The sequence below is a fragment of the Mauremys reevesii genome, linkage group 25 (genome assembly GCF_016161935.1).
Source record: "Mauremys reevesii isolate NIE-2019 linkage group 25, ASM1616193v1, whole genome shotgun sequence".
In the NCBI taxonomy this organism is placed as follows: domain Eukaryota; kingdom Metazoa; phylum Chordata; order Testudines; family Geoemydidae; genus Mauremys; species Mauremys reevesii.
The window spans coordinates 9,970,562-9,985,015 of record NC_052647.1 but is presented as its reverse complement, the minus strand read 5'-3'; the positions used below and the strand labels follow the sequence as shown (position 1 = coordinate 9,985,015).

The 14,454-nt window shown below is 67.0% G+C and overlaps 1 protein-coding gene across 1 annotated transcript; it reads left to right on the top strand.

Annotated features, from left to right (window-relative positions):
* The first annotated feature begins 577 nt into the window (after window positions 1–577).
* Window positions 578–13,481, top strand: ODAD3 (outer dynein arm docking complex subunit 3). The gene is made up of 13 exons (XM_039514760.1): window positions 578–1,037; window positions 1,422–1,543; window positions 4,680–4,757; window positions 5,336–5,515; window positions 6,797–6,898; window positions 7,172–7,297; window positions 8,114–8,236; window positions 9,240–9,401; window positions 10,453–10,613; window positions 11,319–11,475; window positions 11,828–11,983; window positions 12,133–12,217; window positions 12,919–13,481. The coding sequence occupies exons 1-13, from the start codon at window positions 953–955 to the stop codon at window positions 13,044–13,046; spliced, it is 1,665 nt and encodes a 554-aa protein (XP_039370694.1). The 5' UTR covers window positions 578–952; the 3' UTR covers window positions 13,047–13,481.
* Window positions 13,482–14,454: the final 973 nt, after the last annotated feature.

Genomic DNA, 14,454 nt, shown 5'->3' with positions numbered 1-14,454 from the left:
TGATGGTGTTGAATGCGCCGCGGTTTGGCGGCCACCTTGAATGTGGCGGAAGTGGTCCAGCCAATAATCGCAAGGGGGACCGGGGAGGTGGGGGAAGAGGATGTCTCCCAGTCTCCCCCTGCCCCACTGGATGGCGGCGGATGGGGCAGCCCGCTTACCTAGCGCCCACACAGAGGCCGGGTCAGAGCCCGGTGACCTTCTTCCCGTCATGCCCCGCCGGACCCGCGCCCTGGCGGCCAATGGGAGGCTTTGTATCAGAGTTGGTTGCCATGGCGAGCTGGGCGGAGGATGTTGAATGGGGAGCAGGGCCTTGGAGGGGCACAGAGGCGGCTGCAGGGGAGCAGGGCGGGACCCGGCGGGGCTTGGGGGGCGGGGGAAGCTCGGGGCACTGAGAGGAGTGGAGCCACCCGCTGGGTGCCCCCACCTGCCCTGGGGTGCCCCCATCTGCCCTGGGGTGCCCCCATCTGTCCTAGGGTGTCCCCCATCTGCTCCAGGGTGCCCCCACCTGCCCTGGGGTGCCCCCCATCTGCTCCAGGGTGCCCCCACCTGCCCTGGGGTGCCCCCATCTGTCCTAGGGTGCCCCCACCTGCCCTGGGGTGCCCCCATCTGCTCCAGGGTGCCCCCATCTGCTCTAGGGTGCCCCTCTCCCTGCCTAGGGTGCCTGCATCTTCTCTAGGGTGCCCCCATCTGTTCTAGGGTGTCCTCCATCTGCTCTAGGGTGCCCCCTCTCCCTGCCCAGGGTGCCCCCCATCTGCCCTAGGGTGCTCCCTATCTGCTCTCGGGTGCTCCTCTCCCTGCCCAGGGTGCCCCCCATCTGCCCTAGGGTGCTCCCTATCTGCTCTCGGGTGCTCCTCTCCCTGCCCAGGGTGCTCCTCTGACCGCCCTAGCGTGCCTCTGTGCCTCGCCACCCTGCTCTCCAGCACCTCCCTAGTGCCAGGGGGCTGCAATCACCATGCCTGCAACGCTGAGCCCTGCGGGCGTGAAGCCCCCAGTCCACGAGCAGATCTCAGAGCTGCAGAATAAGATACAGCTCCTAGGTACGTAGCTGTTCCGCAGCAGCTTGCACACACTGGGGGGTGAGGGTGGGGGTGTCTGTCCTGTGGGGGGGGGCAGGGCGGGTGTCAGCATTCAGATGGGGGAGAAGTCCCCACGTGTGACTCTCCATCTGCATCAGTGCTTCCTTCTCAACTCATTGGGTGACCAGATGTCCTGATTTTATAGGGACAGTCCAGGTTTTGGGGTCTTTTTCTTATATAGGCTCCTATTACCCCCCACCCCCATCCCGATTGTTCACACCTGCTGTCTGGTCACCCTGCCGGGCCATGCTTAGCCTGGGAGAGCCGCGGGGCTGACGGGCAGTGGCCCGGCTGCCGGGACTTGTTGGTAACTCCCCGCTTGGGGTTGTTTTGCACCCTCGGTAGAGGGCGACCGGAAAGCTTTCTACGAGAGCTCCCAGTGGACCATCAAGAAGAACAGGGAGTCCATCCAGTCGCTGCGGCAGGAGAACAAAAAGCTGCACAAGAAGCTGGCGGCCATCCTGGCGGTGAGCAGCCCCCGGGGGTGGCAGGGCGCTCAGAGCCTGCGGCACGACGGCTCCCTTCAGGGTGTGCTTCGGTTGCCCGGGAGAGCAGCAGCCCCCCATTCAGAGGCTTCTTTCAGCTTGTGATGTGGTCCAGTGTTGAGGGATTTGCGTGGGGTTGGGCGGGCGGGAGGTTTAGGAGAGTGTGGCAGAGCGTCTTAGGGTGTGCGGGTGCGGAAGACGTAGGGTCGTGCGGGTGTGTGTGTGCAGGTGGGGGGTATGTGGGGGGTATAAGTGGGTGTGAGGGTCTATGGGGGTGGGTGGGGTTATTTTGGGGTGGGGTAGAGGACATGAGAGCATGAGTATGGGGAGTGGGTGGGTGATGAGCATGAGGGTCTGGGGGTGGGTGGGGGTTATTTTGGGGATGTGAGTGTGTGGGGGTGGGTGGGGGTTATTTTGAGGGTGTGGGGGAGTGTACAGGGGTGTGAAGCTGGGGAATATGTGTGAAGGTGGAGGGTGTATCAGGTACTGTATGTTATTAGGTGTATTGCAGCTGTTCCTAGGGGCCGCAGCCATGGCCCAGGAGCCCGTTGTGCCAGGCGCTGTACGTTATTTATTAGGTGTATTACAGTATTGACGAGGTGCCCCAGCCGTGGCCCAGGACCCCGTTGTGCCAGGCGCTGTACGTTATTTATTAGGTGTATTACAGTATTGACGAGGTGCCCCAGCCGTGGCCCAGGACCCCGTTGTGCCAGGCGCTGTACGTTATTTATTAGGTGTATTACAGTATCGCCGAGGTGCCCCAGCCGTGGCCCAGGACCCTGTTGTGCCAGGCGCTGTACGTTATTTATTAGGTGTATTACAGTATTGACGAGGTGCCCCAGCCGTGGCCCAGGACCCTGTTGTGCCAGGCGCTGCACGAACACAGAACAGAGAGACCAGCCCTGCCCCAGAGAGCTCCCTATCTAACTATAAGACAGGAGACGACAGGTGGCGACAGGCAGGCAGGTGGGGCGGCGGAAGCAAGCCGACAGCTTTGGTCAGCACGATGGGCCATGGCCTCAGCTCACCTGCCACCTACCTGTTGTCAAGGATTTTCCAGAGCAGCGTTGGTGGCTGCTTCTCTCGCCCCACCAGGCTGTGGGTGACAAAAGGGGAAACCATATATCCGCTTCAGCAGGATCTGCCTGAGATCTGCCTCCTGGAGCAAAGTGTTCCACCCGCGAGCTAGCAGCCGGTGAGCTGAGCCCGCTGGCCGGCACCGTCTCGCTGCCCGGCTCTCTGAGCGGCCGTCTCCTGGCGTACTCAGTGCCCTCACGCCAGGGCCAGGGGACGACGGCGATTGTCTAGGCCGAGCTCTGGAGAACGGCGGCCGCAGAACAGCCCTGAATTAACTCCGGGTAGAGCTAGAAAAAAGAGCCCCCCGCGGCCCCTGGCGAATTGCTCCCATGGGGTTACAAATGTGCTACCTATTTCCAGTCTGTGTCGGGCTAGCTGCAGCTTCCAGCCATTGGCTCTGGCCCGGGGAGCTCCTATGATCCTGTTGCTGTTCCCCACGCAGGCACCTCAAAATCGGGATCCCGCCGCCCCTGCACCGGCGCTTTGTGAAACAGCCCCGATGGAGCTCCTGGGGTCTGCGGCTATCGGGCAGGATGGCTAATCCTTTCATCCGTCTCGGCGCTCTTCTCTGAGCCCTCCCCCAGTGACCTAGATAAACTCTCGGGGGCCGGGACTGGCTTTGCACTCTGTGCCTGTACAGCACCTGGCACAACGGGCTCCTAAACGCTACCGTAATACACCTAATAAACAACATACAGCGCCCAGCACAACCGCTCCTTAACGCTACCGTAATACACCTAATAAACAACATACAGCGCCCGGCACAACGGGCTCCTAAACGCTACCGTAATACACCTAATAAACAACATACAGCGCCCGGCACAACCGGCTCCTAAACGCTACCGTAATACACCTAATAAACAACATACAGCGCCCGGCACAACCGGCTCCTAAACGCTACCGTAATACACCTAATAAACAACATACAGTACCCGGCACTACGGGCTCCTAAACATAGGCGGCAGGTTTGTATAATTTTTGGTGGGGCCCAAAATGGTGGTGCCCCCCGGCTCCCGCCCTGTAAGCCGATATAAAATGAAGCTACAACGCGTCAGTGCCACAAGATTACAAAGGTCAATTAAAAGTGGAAAGTCAGAAGCAGCACTTGCCTGCTTCAATATACAGTATTATACACCCAAGATGGACCTGACAGAGGGGTTCTGTTTTCTGTACCAACAAGCTCTGTTTAAACTGTGTTCCTGTCATCTAATAAACCTCAGACCCAGGAAGGTGTAGACAGTCTGCTCGAGTTGTTCCAGCATCACAGCATCCCTTCACCGTGCACTTCCCAGAAGTCCGCACCACTGACACTCCCTCCTCTGGCCTTTGTCTCTTTTCCAGGCATTAGGCACCTAATCTCTGTTCTCCAACACCTTCAGTTGGCACCTTGCAGGAAACTGATTTGGGAGAAATGAAGTAAAGCTAACAAACAGCACTCTGAATTTTGAGGTGTTCAAATCTGAAAAGCAGGTGCTGGGGGGTGGAGAGGGGCTGTGGGGTCATGGGGGCATGGCAGCAACTGCAACTGTCTGGGAGCCAGACACGCTGGCTCTGGGCTGGGCTCCCGGCAGGCAGCCCATAGCGCCCCGGTAATACACCTAATAAAGCCCAGGAGCCCATATAAGTCGGCGCCCATGCTCCTAAATGCTACCGTAATACACCTAATAAATAACATACAGCGCCCGGCACAACGGGCTCCTAAACGCTACCGTAATACACCTAATAAATAACATACAGCGCCTGGCACAATGGGGTCCTGGCCCATGCCTTGGGTGCCTAGGTGCTACCATGATACATCTAATATAAAGTCCAGTGCTCAGCACAATGGAGCCCTGGCCTATGATTGTGGTGCCAGGCTGCTACCACATTGCCACCCACCTTGTCTGCTTGTCACCGGACTGAGGGACAGTGAGGGCGACGTGTCCAGGAATCGGGAGCTCTGTTCTGCAGATCCATGTGCCAGGACTGGAAGAGTCACCTGGGAGGGGTGACGTTGCCCGAGGAGCTCTGAGGGTGACGGCCGCTGTCTCTTCGTCTGCAGGGAGATGCACAGATCATCAAAGAGGTGTTCCGGGACCGGGCTGCCGAAAAGGCCTCGCTGAAAAATAAAAGTGGAGAGGTATGTGGGTGCTTTATGCCGTCCTTCGTGCCAGGCTGCCAGCCCAGCTGGTCAAGGCTATGGATCAGCAGTCACCCGGCCCACGTTTCTAGGAGGGAAAAAGAGAGAAATTGGGCATCAGCAGAGGAGTACAGGGCTGGGATGGCAGGGGGCTGTGGGTCGGGAGTGAGGGGGGCTGGCAGAGCTGGGGGGCAGGGCTGGGATAGCAGGGGGCTGTGGGTGGGATTGAGGGGCACTGGCAGAGCTGGGATAGCAGGCACTGGCAGGGCTGGGATAGCAGGGGCTGTGGGTTGGGAGTGAGGGGGGCTGGCAGAGCTGTTGGGGCAGGGCTGGGATAGCAGGAGGCTGTGGGTGGGATTGAGGGGCACTGGCGGAGCTGGGGGGCAGGGCTGGGATGGCAGGGGGCTGTGGGTCGGGAGTGAGGGGGGCTGGCAGAGCTGTGGGGGCAGGGCTGGGATAGCAGGGGGCTATGGGTGGGAAGCTCTGAGCCCAGTTGAGGGCGACGAATTGGTAGGGTGATTTCAGCGGGAGCTGAGAACACCCCGCCCTGTACGATTTGCCCTTTCCCTCCTCCCGAGGGCGCCATCGAGGTCATCAACCACCGGCTCTGCGAGAAGATCAACCGGCTCAACGACCTGAAGCACCAGGTGGAGGTGAGGAAGCGGCGGCTGGAGGAGCTGCAGCTGCAGTACGACTCCAAGGTGCAGGAGGCCCGGGGCTCCCAGGCGGTGGAGGAAGGGGATGCGGAGGCAGCCAAGGTGAGGGGGGGGTTCGGGTGGGGGCTGGGGGGGGCTCACACCGACCCCAGCGCGGCACTCACCCTCTCAGCACCCAGCGCTTTAGCTGGAGGGGGAGTTTCGTTTCTGGGCTGAATGTGATTTATTAGGTGTATTACGATAGTGCCCAGGATCCCATTGTGCCAGGTGCTGTGCACTAATAGTAGGTGTATTACGGGATCTCTGGCCTGGCTCATGCTCAGAGTGTGGGGGCAAGGAGGGCGGGGAGGCTCTGGAACCAGCTGCTGCCCCATTGGGTGCGGGAGGCGGATCAGCCCGGGGAAGTCGCAAACCATTGGCCACTTTGTTGGCTGGGCACCGCCCATCCTGCTGGCCGCTAACCTCTCACTGTGTCCTTGGGCTCCCCTTGTCTTCCCCCCCCCTGCCCATTTCTCTCGTGTGATACCAGGGGGCAGCGTGGCCTAGTGGTTAGGCAGCTCTCCTGTCTGAGCCTGGCGGCTGCAGCAAACTCCTAAACCTGTGACACAGACCAGCCACTGGAGGGAGACAGAGCCCCTCGCTGCTCTCATGGGCCCGCCCCAGTTCTCAGGGTCAGAATCTCTGGCCTTTTTCATGGGTGGGGAAAGTGAGGCACGGAGCGGGGCCGTGGCTGAGCTGGGACTAGAACCCTCGTCTCTGGAATCCCGGACCAGAGCCTCCTTCCCATGAGCCTCTGGGAGGGACAAAAGAAGCCACCCCCCCCGGCCCCCATGCAAGCACGAGACATTTGCTACCGGGAGTCAGCCCGGGCAGCAGGGAGGGGGCGTAACCTGCCCCTCCTGCAGTGCTGAGAGCTGCCCGCCCTGCCCCAGGTTGCCTGGAGTCTGGCGAGATCACGGCTTCTCCGTTTGCTAAAGAAACGGCAGATGCGGCTGTTTCTAAAACACAGTGTGGGGGGTATTTGGGGATCAAAGCGGCCCTGGCGCCCGGGGTTGCCCTGCAGCAGGCCAAGAGGGCGTGACGGGAGGGTGCCCTGGGCTCCGGGATGGGCACCGGCTCCTCCCAGCCGGCTGGCCCTGCTGCCTGCCGGGGCCGTAAGAACCGGTGTCGTTTGCAGCACCGCCGCTCCCGGCCTGCCCCGGTCCGAGGGTTCGGTTCAGCCCGCTCCAGGGGCATGGGGTCCCTCAGCCGCCTGGGGAGGGCAAGGGGGGGCTCCCCACAGCCTGATCCAAAGCCGGGGAGCCCCTGGGCCTGGCTCCCGCGGGGATCAGTGCCCCGCTGTGTGCGGGCGGCTCATTCAGCGCCGTTCGTCTCCCCGCCCAGACCCTGCGCCGGCTGGAGAACCAGCTGGAGAAAGCCCGGCTGAAGGTGGAGGAGGCAGAGCATGTCACCGGCCTGTACCGCCAGCTCAAAGCTCACATGCAGGTGGGGGCCGCCGGGCATGGGCTGGACAGAGAAATCCCCCCCCCATCCCCTGAGCTTCTGGGGTCAGGGCCTGCTCCCCCCACACACCTCCAGCTTGTGGATCCGGAGCGGTGGGATCCCGGCCGGGCCCCTCCCCCCCCCTCCCCCCGGGGACCCGCAGGGTTGGGTCCAGGTGCCCTGGGGTTGGCTGCAATCCAAGCATGTCCCTGCCCGCGGGTGCACATCGGGGGGGGGGGGGGGCGCGGGGGGAGCTGACACTGTCTCCCCCCCCAGGAGGAGAGCTTGACAGCCCAGACCCAGCTGGATGCGCTGGAAGCTGAGATCCTGCGACTGCACCATGAGCTCCATGGCCTGCAAGCGATGAACACAGAGGCACAGGCCACGCGGGATGCTGCCAGGGTATGGGCAGGGGACGGGGGGCATCAGGGTGTGGGCGGGGAGCTGCCAGGAGATGGACCATTGGGGGGCCGTCAGGGGTTGGGGGAAACGCAGGGATGGGGGCCACCAGGGCAGATGAGACCCCTGGGGCATCGAGATGGGGATTCCTCCATCCTGCAGCAGGTCAGGCCAGTGGGTCATTCTAGCCCAGTACCCAGGTCAGACCCATGGGCCTATCGCAGCTGGTACCCACCCACCCGCTGCGTCCCCGCTCAGACCCGGGCGCCCGTCCCGCCCGGCACCCACCCGCTGCGTCCCAGCTCGGACCCGGGGGCCCGTCCCACCGGCACCCACCCGCTCCGTCGGCTCGGACCCGGGCGCCCGTCCCGCCGGCACCCACCCGCTGCGTCCAGCTCGGACCCGGGGGCCCCTCCCGCCCGGCACCCACCCGCTCCGTCCCAGCTCGGACCCGGGCGCCCGTCCCGCCCGACACCCACCCGCTCCGTCCCAGCTCGGACCCGGGCGCCCCTCCCGCCCGGCACCCACCCGCTGCGTCCCCGCTCAGACCCGGGCGCCCGTCCCGCCCGACACCCACCCGCTGCGTCCCAGCTCGGACCGGGGCCCCTCCGCCCGGCACCCACCCGCTCCGTCCGCTCGGACCCGGGGGCCCGTCCCGCCCAGCACCCACCCGCTCCGTCCCAGCTCGGACCCGGGGGCCCCTCCCGCCCGGCACCCACCCGCGGCCTTGTGACCAGCAGCGTGTGCTGGACTGATCTTTGCCCTGCACCCCGGCTTTTCCCTGGGGGCTGACCCAGCGTTAACTGCCCCCCCGTCCAGGAGCAGCTCCAGCTCCAAGAAGAGAGCATCTACCAGGACAGGTACATGCGGGAGCTGAAGCTGACGGAGCTGAAGAAGCAGGCAGAGGAGAGGAGGGCACAGAATGAGCGGGCGGAGAGACGGGTAAGGCTGGGGGGGTACATGGCACCCACCCTGGACAGCAGTAGCTCCCCAGCAGAGCAACCCCAGCTCGTAACTGTTACCCCCACTCGCTTCCCAGAGCTGGGAGAGAACCCAGGTGTCCTGGCTCCCAGCCCCCTGCTCTGGCCACTAGCCCCCACTCCGCTCCCACCATAGTGGTGCATCATGCCAGCCCCCACCTCCCCGTGTGTCTGCTCAGCTGCAGGTAGTGGGGGATGGGGGGAGACACCTTCTGCCTTGGATCCGGGGCCACCCACAGGGGTTCACGTGAGACCATCCAGGCCTGTCCCACGAATGGCGCCGCAGTTGGCAATCCGGGCTTCCACTCACCGCGGTCAGCATCCCCCCCCCCCGCACGGCCAGCAGGGGGCAGGGGGAGCGCGGTCAGCATCTCCCCCGCACGGCCAGGGCAGGGGGAGCTCGGTCAGCATCCCCCCCCCCGGCACGGCCAGCAGGGGGCAGGGGGCGCGCGGTCAGCATCCCCCCACCCCCCACCCCCGGCACGGCCAGCAGGGGGCAGCGGGAGCGCGGTCAGCATCCCCGCCACGGCCAGGTAGGGGCAGCGGGATTCCCGCATGGCCAGCAGGGGGCCGGGGGGGCGCGGTCAGCCTTCCCTCCCCCCCCCCGCACGGCCAGCAGGGGGCAGGGGGAGCGCGGTCAGCATCCCCCCCGCACGGCCAGTAGGGGGCAGGGGGAGCGCGGTCAGCATCCCCCCCGCATGGCCGGCAGGGGGAGCGCGGTCAGCATCCCCCCACCCCCGGCACGGCCAGCAGGGGGCAGGGGGAGCGCGGTCAGCATCCCCCCCGCACGGCCAGTAGGGGGCAGGGGGAGCGCGGTCAGCATCTCCCCCACAAAGCCGGCGGAGGGCAGGGTGTCAGCCAAGCCGCTGCAGCCCGGGGCGGGATTTGAACCCAGGCCCTGGTGAGGGCCGCGACCTGGCCTGGGCCTGCCTGCGGGGGGCTCTGAGCGACGCGTCTCTCCCCAGGCCCTGCGGGAGCGCCTGCCCCTGCAGACGGAGGAGCTGCTGAGCGACGCCCAGCGCAGCAAGGGCACCGGCCTCCGCGCCAAGCAGCTGCTGGGCACGGCGGCAGCGGTGGAGGAGACCTTCGAGAAGATCAAAGTGGCCACCGGCGTCACCAACTCCAGGGTGAGAGGCTGAGGAGGGCTCTGCCCCCGTCAGCGCCCCCCTGGTCCCCGGCACTGCCCAGCCGAAACCACCGCAGGCTCTAACCACTAGGACACGCTCCCCTCCCAGAGTCCTGGCTCCCAGCCCCCTGCTCTACCCCCCGGAGCCATGAACAGAACCCAGGAGTCCTGGCTCTAACCCCCCCGCCGGCATAGGCCTTGGTCCCGATCCGGGGTAGCGAGGGGGGGCCCTCTGGCCAGTCTCATTACCTTCTCCAGCCTGTGCCCCCACGAGCCAAATGACCTGCCCATCATTCAACCTCCGCCCGTCACGCGCCAGCTCCCCCCGGCAGCGGGGGGGGGCACTCAGAAATCGCCCCCCAACCCAGGAGGCTTTGACCTGGGGCCTGTGGCCAGCGGGGCCCCAGCCCCCAGCTCCCTGTCTCCGGGGAGGAGGGGCAGTGCCACCTCCCAAGGTCCTTGGGAAGCCGGGCGGTGCCAGCGGGCAGGTCCCCTTCACGCCCGCCCCACGCCGCTCACCCGGAGCCGCTGCCATGGCGACGGCGGGCTGGCAGCCAAGCTCTCTCGGGGGCCAGAGCCGGAGCGGGACGAGCCGCGGGCGCCGGCCCCCTGCCGGGGACAGTGAGCAGTCGGGTGGCCATGGGTGCCAGGCCCCTGGCTGTCCCTGCCAGCCAGGCCCCGAAGTGCCCTTGTCTCGCCCCACACACTGATTCTCTTTGGGGGTGGGACAGCACAGCCCTCCCCACTCTCGCTCTAGCCACTAGACCCCACTCCCCTCCCAGAGCTGGGGAGAGAACCCAGGAGTCCTGGCTCCCAGCCCCTCCCTGCTCTACCCACCAGACCCCACTCCCCTCCCAGAGCTGGGGAGAGAACCCAGGAGTCCTGGCTCCCAGCCCCTCCCTGCTCTACCCACCAGACCCCACTCCCCTCCCAGAGCTGGGGAGAGAACCCAGGAGTCCTGGAGTGAGGGGAGCAGCAGAGGTGGCTGCGTTTTGGAAGGGGCCTGGCCGTGGCCCTGGGGGGCTCTAACACTCCCCCCCCCCCCTCCGCAGGATGTGGTGAGACGGTTCCTGGCCCAAGGAGACACTTTCCAGCAGCTGGAGCAGCTGACGACGCAGAACGAGGAGGCGCTGGTGCGGCTGCGGGAGGAGGAGGAGGCGCTGCAGGCCGAGCTGCAGGGCCTCACCTACTCGGGGGAGGCCCGGGTGACGGGGTGAGCTGCCAACCCCCCCCCCCCGCGCTGGTGTGTGGAGGCAGGAGCCCCCCCCCCAGCCCTTCAGTACGTGGGGGGAAGGGCTCTTTGGGAGTCAGTTCTCAGCTGCCAGAGGGGAGTAGGGGCCAGTGGTTAGAGTGGGGGGGGGCGGGGTGGCAGGACTCCTGGGTTCTGTCCCCAGCTCTGGAAGGAGTGGGGGCCAGTGGTTAGAGGGGGGGGCTGGGTGGCAGGACTCCTGGGTTCTGTCCCCTGCTCTGGGAGGAGTGGGGGCCAGTGGTTAGAGTGGGGCTGGGTGGCAGGACTCCTGGGTTCTGTCCCCAGCTCTGGGAGGAGTGGGGCCAGTGGTTAGAGTGGGGGCTGGGTGGCAGGACTCCTGGGTTCTGTCCCCTGCTCTGGGAGGGGAGTGGGGGCCAGTGGTTAGAGTGGGGGGGGGCTGGGTGGCAGGACTCCTGGGTTCTGTCCCCAGCTCTGGGAGGGGAGTGGGGGCCAGTGGTTAGAGTGGGGGGGGCTGGGTGGCAGGACTCCTGGGTTCTGTCCCCTGCTCTGGGAGGGGAGTGGGGACCAGTGGTTAGAGCGGAGGGGGGGAGGCTGGGAGCAAGAGCTCCCCCTGTGTTCGCCGGAGCTAAGGGCAGGAGCTCTCTGGCCCGGCCCTGCCCCGGGGTAGGCAGTACCCACAGCCCTGATGCCCACCTGCCCCCTGCCCAGGGCCCAGCGCCTGCTGGAGGAGCTGCGAGCTCACCTGCGCCAGGAGGAGACGCAGCGCGACGCGGCCAAGCGGCAGCTGGACAAGGTGACGCGGGTGCTGCTGGTGGCGAAGGCGGGCGTGGAGCACCTGGCCAGCAAGGTGCAGCACATCCAGCTGGTGAGCGAGCAGGAGGGCGGCCCCCTGGCACAGCGCCGCCCCCGGCACAGCGCCCCCTGCAGGCGGCCGGGGCCAGGCCGGGCTGCGGGAGGAAGGGGCTGGCGGACACAGACCGACCCTGCGCTGCCTGGTATCGCCACCAGGGGGCCCCTTGACCACGCCCTGGGCTAAACGCAGGGGAGGGGGTTGGTGAGTCGCAGGCCGCCATGAGCACTGCTGGTGGGATTGGGGAGCAGGACTCCTGGGTCCTATCCCCAGCTCTGCCACTGCCATAGCCTCTGACCTTGGGCTAGTCCCTGCCTGCACTCGTGCCTCAGTTTCCCCCTTGCTGTGGGCCCTGTTGTCCCCCCAGGAGAGCGGGCGCTTTGCTGGGGCCCCGCCAGACAAGGCCGCCGGCGACTACGTGCTGGAGCTGCTGGCGCAGACGGAGGAGAAGCTGCTCAAGGTGCAGGCCGAGCTGAGCGACCAGGACCAGAGGGAGCTGCTGCAGAAAATCGCGGAGGAGGAGGTGAGCTGAGCTCGGGACAGGGCTCCCCTCCCCCACCCACCCCCGCCAGCCCCACCTTGCTGGAGCTGCCCCCGGGCCCATCCAGCCTCCCCTCCCCGGGCTGGGCCAGGCGCCCCCCCCGGCCCCGCTCACGCTGCCCTCTCCTGCAGTTCCACGCGAACCTGGAGGGGCGTCTGCCCAGCGCCAACGTCCGGGTGAAGCTGCCCGTCGCCCAGAAGCAGGACATGTACTACGGTGAGTGTGGGGCGGGGGCGGGTCAGTTCCAGGTTGGAGGAGGCAAAGGTGCACGTGGGCTGGGGGATGAGGTGGGGTGGGGGCTGGGAGTGGGCTGGGGAGAGGTGGGGTGGCACTGTGGGGGTGAGGGGAGCTGGCAGGGTGTGGGGATGGGGCAGGGGTGAGGTGGAGTGGGGAACTGGGGGGAGAGTTGGGGTGGCACTGTGGGGGTGAGGGGAGCTGGCAAGGTTGGGAGCAGGGTGTGGGGGCAGGGATGGAGTGGGGAGCTGGGAGTGGGAGCTGGGGAGAGCTGGGGTGGCTCTGTGGGGTGAGGGGAGCTGGCAGGGTGTGGGTGCGGGGATGGGGTGGGGCGAGGTGCAGTGGGGAGCTGGGGTGGCTCTGTGGGGTGAGGAGCTGGCAGGGTGTGGGTGCGAGGATGGGGTGGGGCGAGGTGGAGTGGGGAGCTGGGGGTGGTGGGTGGCTCTGGGGTGAGGGAGCTGGCAGGGTGGGGGCGAGGTGGAGTGGGGCTGGGGAGAGGTGGGGTGGCTCTGTGGCGGTGAGGGGAGCTGACAGGGTGGGGGGCTGGGAGTGGGGCTGGGGGGAGAGGTGGGGTGGCTCTGTGGGGATGGGGGGGCGAGGCCGGCTGGCAGCGCCAGGCGGGTGGGGGGGGCGCAGCATCGCTCTGCCCCCCGCCAGCCCCCGCCCCCCGTCTCTGCCCCCAGACGAGGACGCCAGCGGCGACGAGGGCGACGTGGTGACTCGGGCGGCGCTCAAGCGCCAGTCCCAGCAGATCATTGAAGCCAAGACCAAGCGCCGCGGCCGCCCCAAGAAGAAGGAGGGGAAGCCGTAGCCGTAGCCGTAGCCGCCGGGCCGGGGGGCGCCCTGGGGGGCTCGCTCAGCCCCCCCCCAGGGCTAGGGGGCTAAAGCCCAGCTGACTCCAGCCCAGGGCCCTCCCCTCGAAGCCGTGCCCCCTACAGCGCCCCGATCCCAGCAACCCCCCACGCGGCCGCTCTAGCCCCTCTGTGGGTCGGGGGCCCAGCCCCACAGAGCTCCTGCCCCTCGGGTGGGGGGGCAGTGTGAAGGTCAGGGCTGCCCTGTGGCCTAGCCAGGGGCCCAAGCCGGTCGTGGAGGAGGGGGAGCTGCCCCACAGCGACCCCTCAGGCCGGGGAGCACCACACCTGCCGCCCCAGAGCCCGGGCCCCGCCCCTCCCCTCCCCCGCTCCCCTCCCCTCCCCGCAGGCAGTGGGTGAATCGTGCCCCCCGGCCTGGGCCTCTCGCGCTCCCTGCTGCCTCGAGCGCTGCCCCAGAGCTTCCCACCTCCGCGCGGGGACCCCAACCCCGCTGACCCCCGTGTGCCGCGTGTGATTCAATAAAGCCCCTCGGGCGGAGCAGCCCCTGGCTTGGTGCAGTGTGATGGGCATCCCCTCCCCCGCGAGGCAGGGGGCGGCAAGGGGCATTGGGCGTGACTAGCGCCCCCTAGTGCCGCCTTGGGGCCAGCGCTGACTGCTGGGGAAAGCCCCCCCTGCTGAGCCCCTGCCCCACAGCCCAGCGCCCCCTAGTGCCGCCCTGGGGCCAGCGCTGACTGCTGGGGAAAGCCCCCCGTGCTGAGCCCCCGCCCCACAGCACAGCGCCCCCTCGTGCCCCCCTGGGGCCAGCGCTGACTGCCCGGGAGAGCCCCCCGTGCTGAGCCCCCGCCCCACAGCCCAGCGCCCCCTAGTGCCACCCTGGGCTGGCTGCAGAGACCAAGGGCCGCCCTCTCTTGGCTGCAGCCCCTGCTTGGCCCGGGGGGGGGGGGGCGCCAGCAGCAAAGATTTGATCCCCCCTGGGCTCTGCTTCACCCCGGCCCCAGGAGCCTCCACCCGCCTGAGCCTGGCCCCAGGCTCTGATCTGAGAGCCCGTGTGCCCAGCTTCCCCCCCCGCGCCTCAGTTTCCCCTGTCAGAAAGGGGGGCTCGTGGCGGCTCTGCCCCCGGCTCCATGCTGCCGGGCGAGTGCCCCTGGGAGCGGGGGCAGGAGTGTCCCACGCCCAGCGTGATCCCAGCCCCGGGGCAGCACTGGCGGGGGCACAGCCAGAGAGAGGAGGCCAGGCTGGAAGGGAACTGGGGGGCCAGGCGGCTGTACCCCCAAATCACCCCCTGCCCCTCAGGAGAGGCTGCCCAGGGGGATCAGCTGTGATGAAGTGGGGGATGGGAGTGGGGCCCCGCCGGGCAGCGAGCGGCCCTGGGGCGCGGGGCCCACTGGGACATGCCCCCCTCAGCCC

Excerpts from the sequence above, each read along its gene's own strand:
- ODAD3 (XM_039514760.1), top strand. The coding sequence starts at position 953 with ATGCCTGCAACGCTGAGCCCTGCGGGCGTGAAGCCCCCAGTCCACGAG. Across the intron at positions 4,758-5,335 it reads TGAAAAATAAAAGTGGAGAG|GGCGCCATCGAGGTCATCAA; the intron begins GTATGTGGGTGC and ends CCTCCTCCCGAG. Across the intron at positions 11,984-12,132 it reads AGAAAATCGCGGAGGAGGAG|TTCCACGCGAACCTGGAGGG; the intron begins GTGAGCTGAGCT and ends CCTCTCCTGCAG.